Below are 27,513 nucleotides of genomic sequence, written 5' to 3'. Positions count from 1 at the left end.
AAATAAAACCGTTTAGTTACGGCTCAGAAGTGGCTCCTTAGCAATGGGGCATCCCATAATTTGCACCTGAGTCATTCAGCCCATATTGCTTTGGTCATTCTTTTTGGTATGTGGAACAAAAATCACAAGGAGTTGGTACCAATGTATCTAATTTCTTTCCTTTATCCAAAGTAAGTAATAAACTGGCAGAATCCAAAAGGCCTCCTATCTTCATCGACTGATCAGAGCTTTGGTCCTTCCTTATCTTATGCATATGCTTGAAAGAGGTACAATGACCACTCATTAAGTAAATTCAGCATATTCTCAAATACATGTAGAATATTTTAGAGAGTAAAATCTAATTATTTAATCGTATGTTTCATGATAGTCAAAATAACGTGGTGATAATTAGCTCAATACTACTGTACAAAAAGCAGCAATACCATTAAAAAGTTAAGGGTCTAAAATTGGTTATCATCCTAGGGAACAATGCTATAAAAGAGAAGCAAACAGCCAATCTAATCAGAAGGGATATTATCTGAAGGAAAAAAAAGAAAACACTTCAAAAAACATATAAGTTTTACTTAGAACTACAGTGAACTTCAATATTTTTCTTAGTAAATCAAGTCCTTTCTGAGAATATGGGGCTAAAATATCTGTCTAGAATTGGAAAACCCATCATCTTAATTTTTATCACACTTACTGGTAAATGTAAGTTAGAGCATCCTATACTTTTCCAAACATATAAATCACCAAACTATTTGTCTGCCAGAATAAAGTGAAAGAAAAGAAAGGCATTTAGAGGTAGGGAAGGAATAATAATGGTACATACAGAAAACCTAAAAGCAAAGTTTTAAACTAAAGTATAATTTCTTATTGCAGCAAATATTTCAACAAAGTAAACTGAAGTCTATAGCCCTGGCCATAATTTTTAGACCCATTTTATACTTATGTACTAAATAAGATCTAAGGGGAGACATACCCCAATTTCAAATAAGAACAGAAAATTATTACACTCTAAAGCAGTCTCTTACTTACAACTTACATTCCATCTCTCCTTCATATCTCCTCCTTAAAACTATTTGTTTCAGGGGCACCTGGGTGGCTGAGTCTGTTAAGCATCTGCCATTGGCTCAGGTCATGACCCCAGGGTCCTGGGATGGAATCCCACATCAGACTCCCTGCTCAGCAGGGAGCCTGTTTCTCCTCTCCCTCTGATGCTCCCCATGCCTGTTCTTGTTCTTTCCCCCTCTGTCAAATTAAATAAATAAATAAATAAAATAAATAAATAAATAAAATCTTTTTGAAAATTTCTAAAAACTACTTGTTTCACATTAACTTCTACATATAGATTTCATTTAAAATGTTCAGAAGGGGGGCGCCTGGGTGGCTCAGTGGGTTAAGCCGCTGCCTTCAGCTCAGGTCATGATCCCAGGTCCTGGGTTCGAGCCCCACATCGGGCTTTCTGCTCAGCAGGGAGCCTGCTTCCTCCTCTCTCTCTGTCTGCCTCTCTGCTTACTTGTGATTTCTCTCTGTCAAATAAATAAATAAAATCTTTAAAAAATAAATAAAAATAAATAAATAAAATTAAAAAAATAAAATAAAATAAAATGTTCAGAAGGTTTGTCTATATATTTTTTTTAATCAGTGTTATTTTAAGTCCCTTGAACTCTTATAAAAGGTATGTCCAGGAAACAAGTATTCATGTAGGTTATGTTAATCACATGATAAAATTAACTAAGTTAACAACAGAATAAGAGTTACTTACTGAAACTACTCTGCACTAGGCAATGCTCTCAACAGTTCACCTTTATCACCTTATTTAACCATCACAATATAAAAAGTAGATATATACCCTTTTCACAATAAGGAAACTGAGGTATTGAAAGGTTAAGTAACTTGCCCAAGAGCAAAGAGTGTAATTAGGAAGAGGAAGAGACAGGTCTGAAACCAAGGAAGGTGCTCGGCTTACATTTTTCAACCTCTATGTTCTAAAGCTTCTTAATATAGTACATAGCAATTAACTACACAGTAATTTAGTAAAATAAACAAATATTAATTGTATAAATTGTTTAAACTTTCTAGTCCCAAAATACAAATACTAAGTAGATACTATCCCATACACTCAGAATCAATATAGTAAATCCTGTTCTCCAAAAGCTATGTAACAGTTCAATAATGGTAGAATCTTCTTTTCATAACAAAAAGGAAAACTGACCCATACTCACCAAGATCAATACTGCTATTAATATGGATGCAATAAACTGAATGAGAATCTCACCTAACAAATTCTTCCATAAGTCTCAACACTCCTTTGTACAACACTCAACAGAAAAACATGAACTTTTGTTCTATTACTGATATGAAGTACCTACGCAAGAGTTAATATAAATTGAACACTGTTCATATATAAATATATAATCTTTGTATGTATATAAAATTTGGAGCAAGTCCCATTCATCAATCCTAAGAGTCAGTGCCTTTCATCTAATTCTCAATGTACTCCTCTAGCACTACATGCCAGACTCAATAAAGAAAATAACAGTAACCATTCCCTAGTTCCTTAATTAAAAAGTAGTATTAAGCTTGAGGGAAAAAAGTTGGCTAAATGGAATCTGACACCAGCTGAAGAAAAAAACTTGTAAGGGATAATCTACCACTCTAAATCACCAGCATAACATAACTGAACTCGAGGTTCATCACTGGGGGTGCATCAAATATAACACAACCCAAGAAAGTGTTGAAAGCAAAGAACTTTGTATTATTTGTTACAAATAAGGAGACAAGGAGCTAGCTCTCAAACCACTCTCCCCATGAGGTTAGTGCCTTTATTCAATGTATGAAAGGGCAGGAGCAGGAGCTCACATAAGTACTCTGGTTTGACTGTGCTTGTCTAACATGTCAAAATGCCTGCTGGTACATATGTCCTATCTTCAAAAACTGGCAGAAAGCTCTGCCCACAGGAGGAGGCCTTAGAATTATAATGAACTAAAGCTAACTTCAGGGGCGCCTGGGTGGCTCAGTGGGTTAAGCCTCTGCCTTCGGCTCAGGTCATGATCTCAGAGTCCTGGGATCGAGCCCCGCATCGGGCTCTCTGCTCAGCGGGGAGCCTGCTTCCTCCTCTCTCTCTGCCTGCCTCTCTGCCTGCTTGTGATCTCTCTGTCAAATAAATAAATAAAATCTTTAAAAAAAAAAAAAAAGCTAACTTCAGGACAATGTAGGTGGGCTTCTGCACAAGTCCTCACTTCTAATCCAGCTCAAACTGGCTCACATAGGAGCTATCAGGGGAGATAGCTAGCAAGGGGCTCTCAGGTGAAACACCTGGTTGGGCCTCCCCTTGGCTGGAACTGCTGGTTCTGCAAAACAAAACACATTCCTTCCCAGCTTTTGGCCCTTCCCCTCCTTCCTTCTGCTGATAGCTTTCAGCTTTAGGCTGTCTTACTTGAGACGTCTTCTGTAACTTCCAGTTGCATTCTAGCTAACAAAAACAAGTCAGATTTATTTTCAAGGTACTTTACACTAACATTAACAAAATGGCAAAACTAGTGTAACTGTTACAATTTTTTCAGGCACACTTCTATTGCCAGGAGAATACCCCTTTAGAGAGTTCTACCATCTGCATATACAAAATGTAAATTACAGTACACATACCCAACATAAAATCCTCCCTACTCACTCCCAACACAAAAAGCAAAATATACCACAGAACATCTGTGAACACTATACTAAACGTTCTTACAGTCACAAAAGTGAAGAAAAGGAAGTTTTTCATTACAGTGGAATCAGTCATTATAATAAAATTCCATTTTGCTCCATAAAATCGTCCTCTTCTCCATTTATCATTTTACTCTAAAACATATTTAAGAAGGTTTAATAATTCAGATAATCAAAAGTTCTATCCATTCTACCTTAAACAACTTTCAGCAATTTTTGAAATTTTCATCCCCTTTTTCTTAAAAATTTCCATAACATTTACAGATATTAAAGGCAAAGTTAGATCTATTAATTCTTCCTACTTTCCAGCTCTGAAAATTAATAGTATGAAAGTATCACTTTAATTAATCATATTGTAAGGGCCTATTCAGCCAGAGCAGCCCCACCCTGGTTGAACTGCCATTTTGCTGTAAAGCTTAAATTGACCTTGCCCCCTCCCCCCAGGGGAACTTATTTAAAAGCGAGTCCTGGAAACCAGTCCCAGGTAACAAAGTCCAAGTACAAGGGTGGGTCAGGCCAGATGGAGGTATTCAATCAGTGGGGGAGCATACTGTCTCCTAGCTACCAAGGAGTATGGGCCCCCGCCCTTTGGGAGCCTTTTGGCGCCAATCCTAACCAAGGTGTGATAGGCTGGTTCAAATGTCTACTAGGGTAAATTGTAATTCAATTTGTCACCTAGCATCACTGTGGAGTTTCCTGTGTGTGTTACAATCTCATTGGCCACCTGTGCATGGCCAGGCCCAACCACATGGCCTTTGCTCTATAAAAGTTAGTCTGGAAAGCAGGGAGGGGTCATCCTCTCTGGAGGGGAGGCCCCGACAGGTCTGTTTGACGGTCGGTATGATTGCTTGACCTTCGCTTTGTATCAGTCTCGCTCTTTTAATCACGGACCCATTACTGGGGTACTCAATTTTGGGGGACCCAACAATATAAATATGAAAAGCACCTAAGTAGCTTGGCACACAGCAGGTATTGCTAAATGAAGGCATACAGCATTTAAGGCAAAAATCAAGAAAGAATTGGTAGTATTGCGGAAGACATTTTTAATTCATATTCTTTTTTGTCTCATACTCCAGTTCTGGAACTAAGCACCTAATTAAGGACATTAGGCATCTATTAAAACTCTAATTCAAGATTCTTTTTAGCTAGCCTACAAACAAATGGCCTCTACCCAAACAAAAGATGGCTGTAATAAAGAATAAGCAACGGCACTACCCTTTCAGCCCAAGCATAAAAGGAGAAAAACAGATAATGAAGGAAGAAACCACAGGAATCTGGGAAGAAGCACTGCCAACTATCCTAGGTAAACAAGTCCTGCACAAGCTTCTAGCAGCGCCAGAAACCACCACCTGATATATGCTTACAGAAAGCTCAGCTGGAAAAGGGAAAATATTGAAGCAAGTACATGAAATAAAAATATTTCTTCTACATTTTCTAATGTAGAAAATTTCTAATGTTCAAAAATGTGGAGGGGAAAAGGGAGACAATTCAGTGAGACCATATGAAAATAAGCTATTTAACGAAACGTTTTAGGTACTGGTTCACAAAAACCACAAACACTTGCATATTCTTTTTCTAAACCAGAAGAAACACTGCCACCCACTGACTGCTGAGTGCCTTTTTAACGTATAAGTACAAAGCCTTCACTCCTTGAATGTCAAAAAGGAACCATTACAGAAGTTATATTTCTTTTAGCATTTAAAAAATTCTTCCACCTTTTTAGCTTCCAGAACATGGTTCTCACAATTTTCTCCTAAGAAACACGACCAGTGAAAAACTCTTAAATCAAAGTCTTGTAATTCATCCCTAACAGTGGGGCACAAAATATTACCCATAATCTATAGTTGTCAAACCTGCTTGACCTTAATCTCAACAAAAAGGAACATAATCAAGAGATGAAGAACGTACAAAATCCTGTAAGACAAGTCAGCCAATTCCTTCACCAAGTGGCATGAAAAAAAAAAAAAAGGAAATGAGTACTATTCTAAATTAAAAGACACTTACTTGAAAGACAACCAAACCTTATAAGATACCCACCTTATTCAGTTTTCTGGCTCACACAAACCACTTGTTAGAATATATTTGAGAACAATGCAGATAATTTGCTGAAAGTATTAAATGGTACTAAAATCACCGTTTTTATTTTTCTTAGGTTTGATAAAAGTTAAACAATTATAAACAAATTAAGTATCCTTTTACAGATGAATACTCAAGTATTTATCACTAAATACTTTAAACACCTTAGGAAAAAACGTGAAAAAACAAAAACAGCAAAATGTTAACTGCCAAATCTAAGTGATGGGTATATGGCAGTTTGTATTTTTCATTTGCCATCTACATGTTTTAAAAATTTAAAAGACAAAAAATATTCAAAATAAGAAATTTAAAAAACATCAGTATGACAAAAAACATAGTTATTCTGGTAGTAATCAGTTTTTGTTTTAATACAATGCTCAAATATAAATTAAATATAAATTTGCTTCCATTGAACCATGGTTCAATGGAGATATATATATATATATATATATATATATATATATATATCAAACTTTATATCAAACTACCAAAATGTCTCAGGACAGAAGCTCCAGTGGGTACAAGATCTATCACAAAAACAATTTCCAATCAAACTGCCAAAGTCTGTCAACAGATATTTACTTATTTCCATTGAGGGACATTCCTAAAGACCTGTAGCATCTGTTACCTACATCTCTTTTTAGTAAACCCTCATTTTCTTTTTATTCTCAAACCTGCCACTGGTATAGCTGAAGCCCAGGAGGGTCATGGGCTTGATCTTACATTTCCCTAAGTCCTCTAATCCTTGCACAGTCACAGACCTGTGTTCTGCCTTGGTACCTAAATGATGCTCTCATGTATTCAAAGAATCACAATTTGTGAAGGGGAAGAAAAAGGCCAAACTACCCTTCTTCCCACTTGAAACCTTATCTTTGTTCATAGCTGTGTTTCAGGCATCTAATACAGTGACTAGCAGAGTAGGAACCCAATATTTGTCTTGTGGCCAGAACAAACAATACTACTTCAAGAGGAACTTATGAAGAGAGTTTAGTAGTAAATTTTTTTGAGTTTTTACTCTCCTTTTCCTGAGTCCCCTTTTCTAGGACCCAGGTAATGGTTTGTATACTACGGAAGAGACAAGCACCATGCTATACTAAAAATCTCTTCTGTTCAGTGCACAGCTCCCCCCGGACCTTTTTCTGGCTCAAGCTAGCCCAATGAGTCACTCTCCTCCCTTAAAAGTTCCCACCAAGGGCGCCTGGGTGGCTCAGTGGGTTAAAACCTCTTACTTTGGCTTAGGTCATGATCCCAGAGTCCTGGGATCAAGCCCCACATCTGGCTCTCTGCTCAGCAGGGAGCCTGCTTCTTCCTCTCTCTCTGCCTGCCTCTCTGCCTACTTGTGATCTCTGTGTGTCAAATAAAATCTTAAAAAAAAAAAGTTCCCACCAAAAGGCTCTTTTTCCCCTCCTATTTAATGTTAGCCTAGACATACACATAAAAGCTCAAATCCCCACGCAGGCTCATAGTAGGTAATGACCCTCTATAAAATCTGAAGCCATTCTTTAAACAGTGTTTTTAAAAGTCAATATAAAATTTGGCAGAGCAAGAGACAAGATCTAGAATCAATATGGCACTTAGTGAAGCAATCAGAATCACCCAAATGAAACTGAAAACAGGGTGCCTGGGTGGCTCAGTTGGGTTAGGCTACTGCCTTCAGCCCGGGTCATGATCCCAAGAGTCCTGGGATCCAGTCCCACACTGGGCTCCCAGCTCCATGGGGGATCTGCTTCTCCCTCTGACCTTCTCCCCTCTTATGCTCTCTCTTTCTCTCTCTCAAATAAATAAATAGAATCTTAAAAACAAAGAACAAGGGACGCCTGGGTGGCTCAGTTGGTTAAGCAGCTGCCTTCAGCTCAGGTCATGATCCCAGCGTCCTGGGATAGAGTCCCACATCAGGCTCCTTGCTTGGCAGGGAGCCTGCTTCTCCCTCTGCCTCTGCCTGCCTCTCTGTCTGCCTGTGCTCGCTCTCACTCCTCTCTGACAAGTAAATAAAATCTTCAAAAAAAAAAAAAAAAAAAGCAAACAAACTGAAAACAAACTATTTCACCTATTTACTGATTTGCTTAGAAACACACATTTATGGGATGCCTGGGTGGCTCAGTTAAGCATCTGCCTTCAGCTCAGGCTATCCCATGGGTCCTGGAATTGAGCCCCACATCGGGCTCCTTACTCAGTGAGGAGTCTACTTGTCCCTCTCCTTCTCTCCCTCTGCCCCTCTGCCTTCCCCCAACCCAGCTCATGCTCTCTCTCATTCGCACTCTCTCTCAAATAAATAAAATCTTAAAAACAAACAAACACATATTTATGTTTTAAGTAAACTTCACTACAGTATAATATCCTGAAGGCTAGAGTTATACCATGTAAGTGGCACCTTGGTACACTCACATATTTAACATTCATAATTTCAACTATTTGGGAATTTCCCCTAGGGATCATAAGCACGAAGTTAGAGGTTTCCAAAAAGTAAATATGAAAGTCTCCGCTACAAGGCTGAGTGATCTTAACACTAACCAATCCATCTCAAAGTAGCTATGTGGCTCCATTTTGTTAGCTTATTTAGAACACATACTAACTCATCAGGAAGACTATTCTGAAGTGTGACTGACCTTTGAACAACATAAGGGTTAGGGGCAACACCTGCCTCCACATACAGTCGAAAATTTGTGAATTAACTTTTGACTCCCCCAAAACCTAACTATGAGTAGTCTACTGTCGATCAGAAGCCTTCTTGGTAACATAAACAGTTGATTAACACATGTGTTTTGTATGTCGTATGTATTATATACTGTATTCTTACAATAAAGTTAGAGAAAGAGAACGTACTACAAAAATAATAAGAACATTTACAGAACCATACTGTAAAAAGATTCCATATGTAAGTGGATCTGCGCAGTTCAAACCTGCGCTGTTCTAGGGTCAACTATATTGTAATGTGGTTTCATCTTGCTTCCGTTTCCTTTTACCCCTATCATGCAAACAATACACATCTGTTCAGTGGGAATTTATTCATCAACCCTTCAGTTTTTAAAATTTCTAAGTTTTAGCCTTAAGAGTTAACATCAATATTTTTACATTCAGGTTTCCATGAAAAGCATAGTTTTATAAAAAATCCATTTTTATATCAAATCGAGCTCACTTTTGTGACTGCCAACAATTTTCTCTCAACTGCTGATTCTATAATACAGCACCCCTCAAAAGAACATACTTTATTTTAATGTGAAAGAAAAAGAGGCTATAGAAATAGCCTCTTAGACATGGGTTGCACTGAGCAGCATGTTCTACTTTTAAGTGTATGCTGCACTCCTTTGCTAGAAGAACTAGCTCAACTATGACCTCACATTTTTTAATGTGGGAAATTAATTCAGTACATGAAGACCACTTAGCATCACAATAAAAGCATTTTTAAAAGAACTTTCCTATACTTCAGATTACCAAAATAATAAGGGCTACTTTATTAACTAGCAAAACTGTTTTTTATAATGATGTCTTCCTACATATACTACCTTCAATTCGATTACACATCTTATACCCCATCAAACCCATCAGACATGATTGTATTTCCCTCTATACTATGCTCTGTGTTTCCAGGTTCAGTCACTCCAATCCATACTGAAAGGTGCTAAGCTGAATTTTTTTCCAGGTATCTTAGGTTTTACATATCCTCCCAAAATTCCTGCTCTTTTATACTATGCCACTTTGAAATCTGGAAGGTACCTAAGAACAAGTCTCCTCTTCTACTTATTCATTTAACAGTTACTGAGCACCACCCACTTTTCTGCATCCTTCCGGGCTTGACAGTAAGACTATAACAATAAAGACTACAATTTTCTCTCCCATGAAACTCACAGTGAAGTGGATCTCAGAAAGATAAGTCAACAATTCTAAGTCAGCACCATGGAATAAATACGATGCCTGAAGTACATACAGGATGGTAGGAAGACGTATATTTTATAACATACAGAGACAAACAGCCTCCTCATACTACAAGAAAACTGACCAAGAAAGTTGAAGGGCTCAGAAAGCTAACTCAAACAAGCACCCAGAATACAGTCTCTGATTAGATACGATTCCTTGAAACTGCTTAGGCTAAATATAAATTATACCTGAAAACTAAAGCAACACGTTAGGAGAATACAACTTGAGAAAGCTGAACTACGAATTCAGACTTCTGAGGAAGGGTACTCTTTCATGAAATAATCGCAACCCTCAAACCTTCTAGACATTTGACTTGGGAAAAGAGCCAATATAAAAGTAAGTGGAAGAGTGTAAGATGGAGATAAAGTCGAGCAAAATCAGCAAGAAATTCACAGAAAGATCTGAGAGAATAAACAGTCCATTTCTTAAATCCTAGTTGGATAGCATGCAAAAGCAATGATTTAGAAAACAACCTTCAACAAAACACTCAACATCCTTGGATAAACCTAATATTGGCTATTTAAACCAACTGGGTTCAAAGTAGAGAACTTAATGTGACTCTGACTTAGACTCTGATATATGCAAGAACTATCTGGGAAGTCTGTTACAAATGCAGAGTCCCAAATTATATCCTCAAAGTGAGGATTACAAAGGCAAACACGAACACTGTTAAAAATACTATGAGGGCACCTGGGTGGCTCAGTGGGTTAAGCCTCTGCCTTCGGCTCAGGTCATGATCTCAAGGTCCTGGGATCGAGCCCCGCATCGGGCTCTCTGCTCGGCAGGGAGCCTGCTTCCTCCTCTCTCTCTACCTGCCTCTCTGCCTGCTTGTGATCTCTCTCTGTCAAATAAATAAATAAAATCTTTAAAAAAAAAAAAAATGCAGTCTCTTCAAAAAATGGTGCTAAAACACCCAATAAAGGGCTCTCACCCACCACTTCTGTCAGACTCCTTGCCTACATCTGCCCTACAGGCATCAATTGCCCAGGAATGACAATTTTAACTTTCTATATTCCAACTCTATCCTTCATAAATGTTCTCTTTATCACAGCTTCTTGTTTCCATCTGAACCTCAAAAGCCTCAAAATGATCTCTGCCTTCAGACCATTTCACTACCAACCAATCCCTGCTCACTGGCAACTAAGCAATCTTATTCATCACTATCCAGTTTAAAATCTTTCAAATGTTACCTATTATACTAAAGCTTTTAGGGCCACTGGAAAGAATTCATAGTCTTTGATTAAAATATTTAGAGGGGTAAAACTACAGGCATTTTCTTATCAGTAGCAGTTTCCATAATCAAATTTAACTATGTTAAATCACTTACATCATAAAACAATTTCCTATCAGCAGCCAGTCGTTTGGAAGCCAGAGTCTTGGTAACATGATAGAAGGTAAGTAATGCTCTGTGCTGTCGAAGATCATCTTGGACTTTCACAGATTCTATAAGAGTGGGAATCAGTTCAGGCCACTGTCTAGGACAGTCCAATCGAGCAACTTTCGCAATTAGCACTGCAATCTGAGTTGCAATCTAAAGGGAAAAAAATTAATCATCAAAAATAAACATATGTAATCAAATCAGCAGATAAGGAATGCATTCAGTTAGTTAGTTGATGGTTAGTTAGACACTGGACAAAAGTAAATAAAATTTCCCTGAAAACTACTTACTGAACATAGTTATTCACAAAGTATGGTCTATGAATCAAGGCTAGATTTTCTTCATGTAACTTCTCCCAAAATAATACATTCCAACAGACTAAAGGAAGAAGTAGATATGAAAATCTAGATGTCTTCTTTTAAATACCAGACACTATGGCAATATGCAAAAAAGCACAACAATGCTACTCATCTCACTAAATATTTGGGGAAAGAGCTATGGTTCATCCCTTAAAGTTCTATTATGCTAACAACTGATGGTTTTATTATTTTCAATTAATATTTTTCAATTTGTTTTCATTGCTAACACAGTAAGTATCAAAGATACAACACTTTTTAAATATTCAAATTAATTAAGTGTAATAAATAGGAACTTGTAAAAATCTAAGGATTTTTGTAACTATAAGCAAAACTTACTCTTTTAAGAAAAATCTCACTCTGTAGGAAAAAAAAATTAACTGTGTAATCTATTATCTAACCCCCTCAGTGTACACAGTGAGAATCAAAAATGTGATGGATGAAGGAATAGAGAAGACATCCGGTAAAGAAAGGAGGGAGGAGAATAACAAATCATCAAAATTAATTTCTAACACAATAAATATATAGAGACTTGCTTCCAACAGTGTGTATCTTAAAATGACTTCTGAATTTTAAAACAAGAGCTGAATATAACCAAAATTCTTAATAGCTGGAACCGAATCTCAGAATTTAAAACCCATAAACATCACAAATGGACATTATAAAATTTCATTTTTAATGCCAAAAACAAAATTAATTTGGAAAACAAGTAAAAAGTAAGGCAAAAGAAAGAATACTTAGCTTTCGTTTTCTCACTAACCTGGTTTACTGGTTCATTGAAGTTGGTGATTAACCCTGCACGCAAAGTAGATTTCTCCTCTTCCGACAGAGCACTGTAAAAAGATTTATTTATTATGCAAAAGAATGCTTCCTAAAAATAAATAATGGTAAACACTATTTTGAATTTTAACAATAAAAAGCCTTGGAACAAGTGCTTCTGATTAGTTTTGCTAAACAAACAGAATTACTTCCATTACTTATAATATTGGCACATCAAATAACTCATAAGCACAAAACTCCTTCACAAGGAGAAAAAATATGAAGCACAAAATAGTAAAGAGTAGAAAATAAGACAAATTCAGAGTAAGAAATGTGGTATTTTGACATTTCCTTAATGGGTATATAAATAGTTACCTAAAGAAAACTTAGTCGTTGCTAAATGAAAAGTGTCTTCCATTGACTTCTTTTATAAAATTTGAGTGAGGTTATTCTATGGAGGATCAAGAATCAGAGGATATCTGAGATGAGAGACTTACTAGAAATCAAATAGTCTTAGCAGACAACAAAAAGAAATAAAAGGCATCCATGGGGCGCCTGGGTGGCTCAGTGGGTTAAAGCTGCTGCCTTCAGCTCAGGTCATGATCCCAGGGTCCTGGGATCGAGCCCCGCATTGGGCTCTCTGCTCGTCAGGGAGCCTGCTTCCTCCTCTCTCTCTGCCTGCCTCTCTGCCTACTTGTGATCTCTGTCTGTCAAATAATTAAATAAAATCTTTAAAAAAAAAAAAAAAAAAGAAATAAAAGGCATCCAAATCAGCAAAGAAGTCAAACTCTCACTCTTTGCAGATATGATACTTCATATGGAATACCCAAAAGAGTCCACCCCAAAACTGCCAGAACTCATACAGGAATTCAGTAAAGTATCAGGATATAAAATCAATGTACAGAAATCAGTTGCATTTCTATACACCAACAAGACAGAAGAAAGAAATTAAGGAGTCGATCCCATTTAAAATTGCACCCAAAACTGTAAGATGTCTGGGAATAAATCTAACCAAAGAGGCAAAGAATCTGTACTCAGAAAGCTATAGAATACTCATGAAAGAAATTGAGGAAAACACAAAGAAATGGAAAAATGTTTCATGCTCATGACTGAAAGAACAAATACTGTGAAAATGTCTATGCTACCTAGAGCAATCTACACATTTATTGCAATCCCTATCAAAACACCATCAACTTATTTCAAAGAAATAGAACAAATAATCCTAAAATCTCTATCGAACCAGAAAAGACCCTGAAGAGGAATCCTGAAAAAGAAAACCAAAGCTGGCAGCATCACAATTCCACATTTCAAGCTCTATTACAAAGCTGTCATCATCAAGACAGTATGGTACTTGCACAAAAACAGACACATAGATCAATGGAACCGAATAGAGAGCCCAGAAATGGACCCTCAACTCTATGGTCAACTCATCGTTGACAAAGCAGGGAAGAATGTCCAATGGAAAAAAGACAGTCTCTTCAACAAATGGTGTTGGGAAAATTGGACAGTCCCATGCAGAAGAATGGAACTGGACCACTTCCTTACACCACACACAAAAATAGACTCAAAATAGATGAAAGACCTCAATGTGAGACAAGAATCTATCAAAATCCTTGAGAACACAGGCAGCAACTTCTTCGACCTCAGCCGCCCCAACTTCTTCCTAGAAACATCACCAAAGTCAAGGAAAAAAAAGGCAAAAATTAACTACTGGACTTCATCAAGATCAAAAGCTTTTGCACAGCAAAGGAAAAAGTCAACAAAACCAAAAAACAACCGAAAGAATGGGAGAAGATATTTGCAAATGATGTATCAAAGGGCTAGTATCCAACATCTATAAAGAACTTTTCAAACTCAACACTCAAAGAATAATCCAATCAAGAAATGGACAGAGGACATGAACAGACATTTCTGCAAAGAAGACATCCAGATGGCCAACAGACACATGAAAAAGTGCTCCACATCACTTGGCATCAGAGACATACAAATCAAAACCACAATGAGATACCACCTCACACCAGTCAGAATGGCTAAAATTAGTATGTCAGGAAACAACAGATGTTGCCGAGGATGCAGAGAAAGGGTAACCCTCCTACACTGTTGGTGGGGATGCAAGCTGGTGCAGCCACTCTGGAAAACAGTATGGAGGTTCCTCAAAAAATTGAAAATAGAGCTCCCCTACAACCCAGCAATCAAAACAGAAAATCAACAAAGACACAGTGATTCTATATGAAACACTGGACCAAAAAGACCTAAGACATATATTCAGAACATTCCATCCTAAAGCAGCAGAATACACATTCTTTTTCAAGTGCACATGGAACCTGATCTTCAGAAGAGATCACATACTAGGCCACAAAACAGGCCTCAACAAATTAAAAAAGACAGAAGTCATACCAGGCATCCTTTCTGAGCACAACGCTATGAAACTAGAAATCAATCTCAAGAAGAAATCTAAGAAGAACACAAATACAGGGAAGTTAAATAACATACTACTAAACAATTAATGGGTCAACTAGAAATCAAAGGGGAAATTAAAAAAATGCATAAACATGAAAATGAAAACACAATGGTCCAAAATCTTTGGGAGGCAGCAAAAGCTGTTCTAGGAGGGAAGTTTATAGTCACACAGGCCTACTTCAAGAAGCCAGAAAAGTCTCAAATAAGTAACCTAACCTTACATCTAAAAAAGCTAGGAAACAAACAAACAAAAACCCCAACCAGCAGAAGGAAGGAAATAGTAAAGATTGGAGCAGAAATAAATGAAATAGAAACTAAAAAAACAATTGAACACATCAATGAAGCCACAGGGCATTCTTTGAAAAGATCAACAAAACTGATAAACCTCTAGCCAGACTAGAAAAAGAAGAGAGAGGGAGGACTCAAAATCAGAAATGAATGAGAAGGGGTGCCTGGGTGGCTCAGTTGGTTAAAGCCACTGCCTTGGGTCAGGCCATGATCCCAGGGGTCCTGGGATTGAGTCCCCACATAGGGCTCTCTGCTCAGCAGGGAGCCTGCTTCCTCCTCTCTCTCTCCCTGCCTCTCTGCCTACTTGTGATCTCTGTCTGTCAAATAAATAAATAAAATCTTAAAAAAAAAAAGAAAGAAATGAATGAGAATAACCAGCACTACAGAAATACAAAATATTAAAAGAGAACATTATGAAAAATTAACTGCCAACAAAATGGACAACTTAGAAGAAAATGGATAAATTCTTAGAAATATGTAATTTCTCAAAACTGAATCAGGAGGGGCGCCTGGGTGGTTCAGTGGGTTAAGCCTCTGCCTTCGGCTTGGGTCATAATCCCAGGGTCCTGGGATTGAGCCCCGCATCGGGCTCTCTGCTCAGGAAGGAACCTGTTTCCCCCTCTCTCTCTGCCTGCCTCTCTGCCTACTTGTGATCTCTCTCTCTGTCAAATACATAAAATCTTTAAAAAACAAAAACAGTACGTTGTGGAGTTTAAAATATATGTAGAATTAAAGTATTCCACCACAACAAAAGTAAAAGATAGGAAGGCATAAATGGAGTCAAAGTATTATGAGGCTCTTATATTACCTAGAAAGAGTAAACTACTAATATAAGGACAGGCTCTAGTAAGTCAAGGATACTTATCAAAAGCTCTAAAAAAAATCAGCCGGGTGGGACACCTGGGTGGCTCAGTTGGTTGGACGACTGCCCTCAGCTCGTCATGATCCCAGAGTCCCGGGATCGAGTCCCGCATCGGGCTCCTAGCTCCATGGGGAGTCTGCTTCTCCCTCTGACCTTCTCCTCGCTCATGCTCTCTCTCACTGTCTCTCTCTCAAATAAATAAATAAAATCTTAAAAAAAAAAAAATCAGTTGGGTAATAAAAGTGTCGTTGGGGAAAAATTTAGTAACAAAAAATTTTGTGAATAATCTTTGGATTATTATTTGGATATAAAGAGGAACATCTCCTGAGGACAAGGTCAATTCCACAAAAACATAATGACCCTTAACTTATATGACTTGAATAGAATAGCCTCAATATACAGAGAGCAAAAACACAATGTAAAGAACAAAATAGCCAAGTCCATAATCATACCTGGAGATTAACTTACCTCCCTCAGAAAATGATGGAAAAGTAGCAACAAAAACAATAAGGATACAGAAGACGTGAATAGCATAAGTGATAAATGTGACCTAACTGACATATATCAAACATTACAATCCACAAGGGCAAAACACACATTGCTCTAAGAGGCACATAAAACATTTACCAGAATACCATATGCTGAGATTACTAAACAAGACAGCAAATTTCAAAGAATGAAATCAGTAAACACACAAAAAAGCCCCACATGCCAGAAATTAAGCAATATATTTCTAATTAACCCATGGGTCTAAAAAGAAATCACAGGAGGAGTTTTAAAGTATCTTTTAACTGAATTGTAACAAAACTGAGTTAAACCTAAGATTACAAGAAAAGCCCTAATCTTTCAAATGCATACATAAGAAGTAAAAATCAATTACTGATGCTTCCATTTCAAAAAAAACTAGAAAACTGCAAATAAAATCCAAAAAAGTAATAGGAAGTAATCAAGGCTTATGAAGTATAACAACTAAAGCAAAGACGGAAACACCAGAGGACAGACCAGAGAATCCCAAAAGAGATTACAGGTATGACGCCTGATTTCTAACAAGGGAACCACTGAAACGGGACAGGACAAGAGTGACTGCTGCTGCCCCTCCTTCGCATACACACCTGGCAAGGAAATCACTTCCAGAGAGATAATATACATGGAGATGGGAAACATAAAGCAAAGCTTCTAGCAGAAAACACAGATTATTTTTGTAATCTTGGAATGAACAAAATGTTTCTAAATGGGCCCCAAAAGAATATAAAACTAGCTAATTTGAAGCTCATTAAAATTAAAAATTTCTCTTCATCCAAAAACAGAAGAAACTGAAAGGCACATGACAAAGCAGGAGGAAATATTTTCAATACGTAGTTTCAACAAAGGACCTAAGTCTAAAACATATACAAAGTCTCACAAATCAATAAGAAACCCCATTTTTTTATGTACAAATGGCAGGCCCTTCATAAAAGAGGATATCCAAATGAATAATAAGTATATGAAAAGGGTACTCGCTGTTCATCAGAAAAATGGAAAGGCTACCTAAATGACAGGTAAGACCAAGCATGCTAGGACAACATGGAGCAAAGGCCGACACTGATATGACTGCTGGTGGGAGTGGAGATCAATACTAACACTTTGAAAACTAAGTGACGGCATCTACTGAAGCTGAATAGACATCTGACCATACAGGACAATAAAATGCACTCTTATGTGCAATATGAAATGCACAAGTTTTCAAGGAAGCACTATTTTTAATAGCCAAAAACCAAGAACCACCTTAATGCCCATCAACAGTAGAACAAACAGATATGTGATGGTCTTAATATGGAATGTTTTACTCGTACCTAAGTGTGAGATTTCTGTGCAACTACACGGATAAATCTCACACATGTTAATACTGAATAAAAGACACAAAAACAACATATAAGGTAAGATTTCCATTTGTATGAAGTTCAGAAACAGGTAAAGCCAATCTGTGGTGAGAGATGTCAAATACTGCTGGAGTGGGCGCAAAGGTGACAGCGAGGGGCAGGCGGGAGACTGCTCGGGCAGCAGCCATGTTTGACCTGGTTCCAAGGGACAGTTACATGGATGTGGCCACATTACCAACATTCTTTTTTTTTTTTTTTTAAAGATTTTATTTTTATTTATTTGACAGACAGAGATTACAAGTAGGCAGAGAGGCAGACAGATAGAGAGATAGATGGAAGCAGGCTCCCTGCAGAGCAGAGAGCCCGATGTGGGGCCCGATCCCAGGACACTGAGATCATGACCTGAGCTGAAGGCAGAGGCTTTAACCCACTGAACCACCCAGGTGCCCCACATTACCAACATTCTAACTGTACCACCATTTGCGCACTTTTTTAGTTATGTTATGTAGTACACTTTCATAAAAGTTTTTTTAAACCTTGACAGGGATTTATTTAAGGTGAGTAAACAAATGAGCAAACAAGATTAACATAAACATTCAAGTGAAAAGAATGAATGCCTAAGGCAAGTCTATTCTTTCCCGTGAGAGAAAATCTCTTTAAGAAGAACTGTGCAGGGGCGCCTGGGTGGCTCAGTGGGTTAAGCCTCTGCCTTCGGCTCGGGTCACGGTCTCAGGGTCCTGGGATGGAGCCCCATATCGGGCTCTCTGCTCGGCAGGGAGCCTGCTTCCCTTCCTCTCTCTCTCTCTGCCTGCCTCTCTGCCTGCTTGTGATCTCTGTCTGTCAAATAAGTTAAAAAAAAAAAAAATCTTTAAAAAAAAAAAAAAAAGAACTGTGCGGTACTTTCCAACTTTGAGAGCTCCCATTTATCATCAAACCCATGGGATCATGTTTTCTACTAAAATCTTTTGCTTCAGCCTTGAAATTCAAGTTTTCTTCTATGTCAGGAAGCCAGGTTCAAGAGTTTTCAAAATTTTAACGAAGAGAATATAAAGATTAGCTACCAAAATAGAAAGTGAATATGCAAAACATACATACATGATAAAGAAACAAGCCATTAATCTAGAGAAGACAGTTAATAATGCACCATTAATTTCATACACTTACTATCATCAGATGAATTCAGATTATCCTCCAAGCAGAAACTGTAGAGTATCTAATTAATTAGGATCCAGTTAAAATTGCACTATTTATAGTAATAATATATAAGCTTAAATTAATCCACATTCCATGAAAATAGTGGTAGAGGCATGAACAACGTAAGATAAAACTTCGACAAGAACACAAATAAGCAGGGACGCCTGGGCGGCTCAGTTGGTTAAGCAGCTGCCTTAGGCTCAGGTCATGATCCCAGCGTCCTGGGATCGAGTCCCACATCGGGCTCCTTGCTCATCAGGGAGCCTGCTTCTCCCTCTGCCTCTGCCTGCCATTCTGTCTGCCTGTGCTTGCTCTCTCTCCCTCTCTCTCTCTGACAAATAAATAAATAAAATCTTTAAAAAAAAAAAAAAAAGAACACAAATAAGCAGATGCTTTAAGTGTGCTATATTTAAATGAGTTCTTTAACTAATTTTTGCTCCCTTGTTCTCTTTCTAAGCACATTCTTACCTGCTCCGGTGGTGCATTCATCTCCTTTCTGGCCTCTATCTCAATATATAAACTAAATTCCAGTTTCTAATTCCTTACGTGAAAGTACAATCATCTGAAATATTTAATCATAATTTACGCTCCCTTCCAAAACTGTCATTTATAACCATATTCTCCATAAAACTGAAAGAACGAAATGAACTTTGGGAGCCACCTAAAATGTAACTGGACACTGCAGGAGAGAAGTATGCACCACAGGATGGTTCCAGTAGTGAACTATGTCACACACAATCTCATCACTAAATACTTCATTTCTTTCTCTCAAAATTATGAATTCTAAAATAAGACAAAGGGTTTGCATTACATTACAGTATCCTAAGTGCAGCCATAAAACATTCTAGGTCCTTCTGATATTATGCAAGGGCATATTTTATATGCACCTTGAAGTCCTTTGAAAGGTTTATGGTTTTTTAAAGGACTTAACAAATGTAGAACATAAAGAGCTACAGTGCCATCTACTGGAAAACAGAGACAATGTTACCTCTTTGGCAAAGTTCACCATCAAACAAATTTCAGAGCCATGTCTACATTGTATTTACAACTATATAACATGTAATTAGCTATTAAGAGAAATCTGTTCACTTAACCATCTATGGAACAATTGCAACTGAATCTGATGAGATTACAAATGTCTACTACCCCATTTCTACCACAAAGAAAATTATACAGAAGACTTGGAAATTAACATCTAGTTGGCTCAGAAATGACCTGGGATTTACTTCTCAACGACTTTTTTTTTTAAATCATAAGTTCATACTTCTCTTATTAAAAAAAAAAAAAAAAAAGACTTTTTCAACATGACTCATTCACTCAGCATTTGTTCTTTGCCCATAATATTAGATATCCTCAAAAGCAGAGGACAAGAAATCCATAACATCCCTTCCCAAATAAAAAAACTCATGGAGGGGTGCCTGGGTGGCTCAGTGGGTTAAGCCTCTGCCTTCGGCTGAGGTCCTGGTCCCAGGGTCCTGAGGTCGAGCCCTCAGCAAGGAGCCTGCTTCCCCCTCTCTCTGCCTGCCTCTCTGCCTACTTGTGATCTCTGTCAAGTGAATAAATAAAATTTTTAAAATAATAATAATAATAATAAATTTAAAAAAAATTTTTTTAAAAGCTCATGGAGAGGGCGCCTGGGTGGCTCAGTGGGTTAAGCCGCTGCCTTCGGCTCAGGTCATGATCTCAGGGTCCTGGGATCGAGTCCCGCATCGGGTTCTCTGCTCGGCGGAGATCCTGCTTCCCTCTCTCTCTCTCTCTCTCTCTCTCTGCCTGCCTCTCCATCTACTTGTGATCTCTCTCTGTCAAATAAATAAATAAAATCTTAAAAAAAAAAAAAAAGCTCATGGAGAAAAGCATTAATAAGAACACTGACTTAGGGAAGCCTGGGTGGCTCAGTTGGTTGAGCTGCTGCCTTCGGCTCAGGTCATGATCCCAGCATCCTGGGATCGAGTCCCACATCGGGCTCCTTGCTTGGCGGGGAGCCTGCTTCTCCCTCTGCCTCTGCCTGCCATTCTGTCTGCCTGTGCTCGCTCGCTCTCCTCTCTCTCTGACAAATAAATAAAAATCTTTAAAAAAAAAAAAAAAAAAAAAGAACACTGACTTATGCAGAACAATTTATTTCTTCAGTAGTTAACACATTTTTCTTTAAAATATCACACACTTCATGAACACGAATGTCATCCTACAGGGGGACCATGCTAACCTTCCCTGCACTGTTCCAATTTTAGTATGTGTGCTGAAATAAGCACAAATGCATTCTGCCACATAAAGAATAAAGATTAACAGGAACATTCTTATACCTCCCTGAATCTGGAAAGGATTACACTGGAAAAGGAAGGGTGAGGGAACTTACTGAGGTGCTACACGTCTCCAGTAACGATCAATTCCATTCTTAAAATACAGCACAGCAAGCCACCTTACATTTATATCCAGAGTGTGGTTTGTGAAAATATTCTGTAAATAAAAAGCATAATATTAAAATAAACATGCCGTAAATTAAATTCTATACCCATAATGGAGTATGGATAATACTTAAATGTTTCACTTAAATTTTATCACTAGAGCGATCATATACTCTAAGTATTTATAGCTCTACAGTTCATGAGAAAGCACACCTAGAAGAAGTATGCTAATTTTTTAAGGTGAGTAATAAATATTTGGGACAATTAAACTAGGCTACCATTAGGTATGTTTGAAAATATTTTGGGGACGCCTGGGTGGCTCAGTTGGTTAAGCAGCTGCCTTCGGCTCAGGTCATGATCCCAGCATCCTGGGATCGAGTCCTGCATCGGGCTCCTTGCTCAGCAGGGAGCCTGCTTCTCCCTCTGCCTCTGCCTGCCATTCTGTCTGCCTGTGCTCGCTCTCTTTCCCTCTCTCTCTGACAAATAAATAAAATCTTTAAAAAAAAAAAATATTTTGAATAAAAAACTAAACTCAGAGCTGTGAAGTGTGTAAACCTGGTGATTCACAGACCTGTACCCCTGGGGCTAATAATACATTATATGTTTATTAAAAAATTAAAACATTTAAAAAAAAATTAAACTCAGAAACAAACCTAATCATATATCACAACCTACACAAATATAAAACACTGAAATAAACATGTTTTCAATTAAAAAAAAAAAAGACCCATCAGAGCATATATTCAAAGATTCTAAGGAAACAAAGCTCCTGGGTTCTTAGCACAGGCTATTTAATGAACTATTTCAAAGTATCGTCCTTATCAATTATGCTTACAAATAAGTTTGACAGCAGAACATTAACCCAAATACAGGCAGTCCTTGTTTGTGCGGAGCGCTGGGAAAGCATAAAAATGACTATGCAAGCTAAACATGCAACAAGATCTTAATCATCAAGGTAAAAAAAAAATCACAATTGTTCTGTGACTTTTACACATTTTTACCAAAAATTTAACATTATCAAAAATTTATAACATTTTATATGGAAATAAAAATAAAACAGATATTAACACTGTAATTTAAAACATAACATAGATGAATTAAAGTGTTTTATTTCCTTATAAAAAACGTACCTTAAAAAAAAAAAAAACCTAGAGTAGTGGATACATAGGGCAAACGTAGGAATATGTAACTGACTGAAACTGCACTACACCTCAGACCAAAAAAGACTCAAATCCCCAGAGGTGACCTCTTAAACACAACCTTGTGTGGGAAAACATCAAAATCAAAAACAATAATGTAGATTTATGTTCCTTACCACAGAAAAACACTACATATAAACTATCAAAAACAGGTATCTATACTATAATTCCATTTTTAGAAAATCATGTACATATAGGAAAAAAAAAGAATTACAAGGATAGTTGTGTAATGCCCACTTAATCCTTAATACCCCTGACAACTAGTCAGGAGATCTTCTTTTAGGTCATCCTTGAAAAGAATGGACTTCTCCCACCATATTAATCACATTCGATTTTAACGCTTAACATGTCTACCTTCCACAATAGACTGTCATAAATATCCATGGAGCAAATGAACAAATGAATGGAGGTAATGTGGGAATACTATGGAAAGATGGTGGGTATCAGCCTGTCTCGGCTGCACCTAGGTAACCAAGGAAAGTCAAGCTGCAGGTGTGAATCCAAATAGAAATATTCCTTAAATAATTTTGAACAGTAAAACTGGAACACAAATCTGAGGATCAAATATACAACCTCATGACCTCCAAACTAGAAAGAACAGCTAAGGCTACAACAGATTAAAAGTGCCAAGACAGTGCGTAGAGGAAAAAACTAAAAATTACTGCCTTTAACTTAGGTTTTCCATCTAATATAAATACAATCTACTCCATCTAAAGCAATTTTACTGAGGCGCCTGAGTGGTTCAGTCGGTTTAACGGCTGCCTTCAATTCCATGGTCCTGGTATGGAGCACCACTTTGGCCTCCCTGTTCGGCAGGAGGCCTGCTTTTCCCTCTCCCTGTGCCTGCCGCTCTGCCTACTAGTGCTCTCTCTGTGTCAAATAAGTAAGTAAAATATATTTTTTAAAGTTTTTAAAAAGCTAGGGGCGCCTGGGTGGCTCAGTGGGTTAAGCCGCTGCCTTCGGCTCGGGTCATGATCCCAGGTCCTGGGTTCGAGCCCCACATCCGGCTTTCTGCTCGGCAGGGAGCCTGCTTCCTCCTCTCTCTCTGCCTGCCTCTCTGCTTACTTGTGATTTCTCTCTGTCAAATAAATAAATAAAATCTTTAAAAAAAAAAAAAAAGTTTTTACAAAGCTATTTTACTACCTAAGAAGAAAAGTAGAGCTAATAAATATAAAAACAAAAGGCTTAGTTAGGCATTTAATATTATTAATAATTCATACATTGCACAAAAAGTCAATAGTTACAAGCCTATTGGTTTTTTTTTAAGGTCCAGGAGTAACCAAAGTAAGAAACACTGAAATGTTTTCTATTTTGGCCTGAAAAAACACAAGACTAATTATACAGCATATTCATTTAAATAAGCATATGAAAAATAAGGATACTCAGAAATATACTAAAGATTTATACTGCACCCAAATTTTACAAAAGTGATACTGGGATTATTTAAATAAGGATAGAATATTTTCCTTAGTATCTTCAAAAATCAGTGTTTCCCAGAAAAAAAATTTTATGCAATCTGGTTTTTTTACTGTTTTTCTAAGCTGAATATCCAAATTTCATTTTATTTTCAGAATATCAAGTATGACTCTAGACATGACCAGTATATTCCTAAGTTTACCAAATAACTCAAATATTTTAGCCATGAAGTAAAAAACATATATGTCAACTTCTATAATCTTCTATTTCACAAGATACGGTTAACAGTTTTACTTTGCATTTGCAACCCAGTCCCTAAAATCAATTAGTTTGTGATCCAACTGGTAGCCTCCTTGCCCCTGCCAAAAGCAAATCTCAAACATTAACCAGAGTTCTAAAATTTTCAGAAAAAAGGAAAAAAGAAAGATCCTCAATACAAAAAGACATTCTTTTATTCTGGCATCGAGAAAATAATTTTGATTAACTAAAAGCTCTGAACTCCTAGTAAAGTTTAATTAAAGCATATATTGTTAATTACTATACTATTTTCCATTATCATCCAGGAAAAGACCAAATGTGTCGAGAAAATGAAATTCTTAGAAAGGGAAAAGAAAACCATGTGTGGTTTTTTTTGGGTTTTTTTTTTGTTTTTTTTTTTAAAGATTTTATTTATTTATTTGACAGAGAGAAATCACAAGTAGGCAGAGAGGCAGGCAGAGAGAGAGGAGGAAGCAGGCTCCCTGCCTAGCAGAAAGCCCGATGTGGGGCTTGAACCCAGGACCTGGGATCATGACCCGAGCCGAAGGCAGCAGCCCAACCCACTGAGCCACCCAGGCGCCCCAAGAAAACCATGTTTTAAAGTAACATAGTGAGCCAGGTAGACCAGGCTGATGCTGCATGGAGAGACCTGAACAACTCTGACAACATAAATTAACTGGGGCAAAAAGGAAGACAAAACATGAACGAGCGTGTACTACCTACAATCCTGAGGTCAGCATTAACATACTGAAATAAGAGTAGCAGCACAGTGTTGCCTTCCGAGCAGAAAATGACCAACAGCCTGCTCAATTATGTATTCAACAATCAACAAAAATTTCAACAACTTCAAAGAGCCATGCCCTGAATTAATAAATGGGGGTGGCAATGACATTGAGATCAGTTTCACTAAAGTAAACTACCAATACAAGTAGATTCTTAGAACAATTAAAATAGTAGTGTCTATCTTATTAAAAAGAATAGTAAACTATTTTAGAACAACTTACCAACAACACTGAATAGAAACCTGGCTGTGTCTCCCACTGTTTCAACTGCTCCTCTGCTGGTTTTAACACAGCAGTATCCTGACTGGTGGCCTGTGTTAAGACCTGAAGAACAACAGTGCTGGCGCTATTGAGATCCATGGAAACCTGGTAACGATAAGTCAACATATTGAATAAATATACATAAAAAACTAACAAAATGGAGAAAAAGCTTCAATGTTCTGAATTACTCCCATACTTCAATTATTTACCTACTCTTGCACATCATTTTTTTTTAAAGATTTTATTTATTTGACAGAGAGAAATCACAAGTAAGCAGAGAGGCAGACAGAGAGAGAGGAGGAAGCAGGCTCCCTGCTGAGCAGAAAGCCCGATGTGGGGCTCGAACCCAGGACCTAGGATCATGACCCGAGCTGAAGGCAGCGGCTTAACCCACTGAGCCACCCAGGCGCCCCATTGCACATCATTTTTTTAAGATTTTGTTTTTTTATTTGACAGAGAGAGATCACAAGTAGGCAGAGAGGCAGGCAGAGGAGAAGGGGGAAGCAGGTTCTCCAATGAGCAGAGAGCCCAATACAGACCCGATCCCAGGACCCTGAGATCATGACCTAAGCTGAAGGCAGAGGCTTAACCCACTGAGCCACCCAGGTGCCCCCTCTTGCATATTTCTGCTGGATTTCTCTTTTTACTATGTATCACTTGTACTTTGACTTTAAAATCCCAGTAATTCAAATCGCTTTTGCTTAAATTAATTTACTTCTTTTTAAGATTTTTTTAAATTTATTTGTCAGAGAGAGAGCGCGTACAAGCAGGGGGAGAAACAGGCAGAGCGAGAAGCAGGCTTCCTGCTAAGCAAGGAGCCAGATGTGGGACTGGATCCCAAAACCATGGGATCATGACCTGAACCAAAGGCAGACACTTAACTGACTGAGCCACTCAGGCGTCCCCAAATCAATTTTTTTCTAATAGAAAATGCCTTCATTGTTCCATAAATAGAAGATAATAGTATACTGGGAACAAACAAGAAGACCACACACAAAAACCAAAGTTACTTAAATCTGAGGCTTCTTAGTTTTTAAAAGGAAATTAGTAGGGGCACCTGGGTGGCTCAGAGGGTTAAAGCCTCTCCCTTCCGCTCAGGTCATGATCCCAGGGTCCAGGGATCAAAGGCCTCATAGGGCTCTCTCCTCAGCAGGGGGCCTGCTTCCCTTCCTCTCTCTCTGCTTACCTCTCTGCCTACTTGTGATCTCTGTCTGTCAAATAAATAAATAAATAAAATCTTTAAAAAAAAAAAAAGGAAATTAGTAAGTGTTATAAAAGAATTAACTACTTTTTCCTAGTTAAAATCAAAAGGAAGAAAAATGAAAAAGTTCTTTGACTCACTGCTAAGTACCTCAGAATCCCATTTTATTTTTTTTTTTTTTTAAGATTTTATTTATTCATTTGACAGAGAGAGATCACAAGTAGGCAGAGAGGCAGGCAGAGAGAGAGGAAGAAGCAGGCTTCTGAGCAGAGAGCCCGATGCGGGGCTCGATCCCAGGACCCTGAGATCATGACCTGAGCCGAAGGCAGCGGCTTAACCCACTGAGCCACCCAGGCGCCCCAGAATCCCATTTTATATGTCACCAAAAATATATGTCCAAAACACTTTTTGTAAGTTAAAAGACAAATGTATAGTCAAGAAATACTGTGGGGGGAAAAAATGAACTAAATCAACAAATACAATATATAATACAAGAATATAAGCCCTAAGTTAGAAGGGATCTTAAGAGTTGGATCATCTAATCCTATCCCAAGGCATCTGAAGCCATTCTAAAAATTCATTTAGCAATTTATTGAATTCTCCAGCATTATTTCCAATCACCCCAAAACAGTATGCTTACCCAAGTATGTATAATTATTCACAATACACTTATATGAAGTAGGATTAAAATCAAAAGCTAAAAAGAGAAAATAAACCTCCGTGCAGGAATGACTGAGAATTAGCCTTTGTGATTGCAGTTGTATCTAAAACTTAAAACTATTCCGGACAGTAAAAAAAACATTAACACACATTAATGGTCATTAATCCATAAACATAGCCAAAGCAAACACTTCCTAAGAGTTGTAATTAAATTGCAATTACTAATGAAAACAGAAGGTCCCAAATGCTAACTCAACAAGAAATGACCCAAAGTATTAAAACCTTCAAGGAAAACTAACCATTCTAAAGCCTATATTATTAGTAAAGCACAGCTAGAACACAAAAACTGGAATCAGACAAAATACTAGCAATTAGCAATGGACATGGAGGTAGAGATTTTGAATTGGTAGTCTGTTCTTGTCTGTATTTTAGAACTAAGAAGGACACCTCATAAACTGCCCCTTCACTAACTTAGAGTTCCCTCAACAACTTAA

The 27,513-nt window shown here is 37.6% G+C and overlaps 1 protein-coding gene and 1 non-coding gene across 7 annotated transcripts in view; both read right to left on the bottom strand.

The window, feature by feature from the left end:
- The window catches only part of IPO11 (importin 11), a 214,877-nt gene that overhangs the window by 159,620 nt on the left and 27,744 nt on the right, over positions 1-27,513 (bottom strand). For all 6 annotated transcript variants that reach the window (XR_007127672.1, XM_047731305.1, XM_047731306.1 and 3 more), the window contains exons 2-5: positions 25,120-25,263; positions 21,194-21,294; positions 12,179-12,251; positions 11,012-11,215 (exon numbers count right to left, since the gene is read on the bottom strand). Coding sequence is in view for 5 of the 6 variants with exons in the window: in XM_047731305.1 (XP_047587261.1) it covers positions 11,012-11,215; positions 12,179-12,251; positions 21,194-21,294; positions 25,120-25,263 (522 nt within the window). In the remaining variant the exon portion in view is untranslated. The remainder of the gene's footprint in view (positions 1-11,011; positions 11,216-12,178; positions 12,252-21,193; positions 21,295-25,119; positions 25,264-27,513) is intronic.
- Positions 20,987-21,089, bottom strand: LOC125101429 (U6 spliceosomal RNA). Its single transcript, XR_007127838.1, has one exon. It is a non-coding gene; the product is annotated as a U6 spliceosomal RNA (small nuclear RNA).

This window comes from Lutra lutra, chromosome 5 (assembly GCF_902655055.1).
Source record: "Lutra lutra chromosome 5, mLutLut1.2, whole genome shotgun sequence".
NCBI classification, from domain to species: domain Eukaryota; kingdom Metazoa; phylum Chordata; class Mammalia; order Carnivora; family Mustelidae; genus Lutra; species Lutra lutra.
The sequence above is the reverse complement of the archived record's forward strand: the minus strand, read 5'-3'. Positions and strand labels throughout refer to the sequence as shown.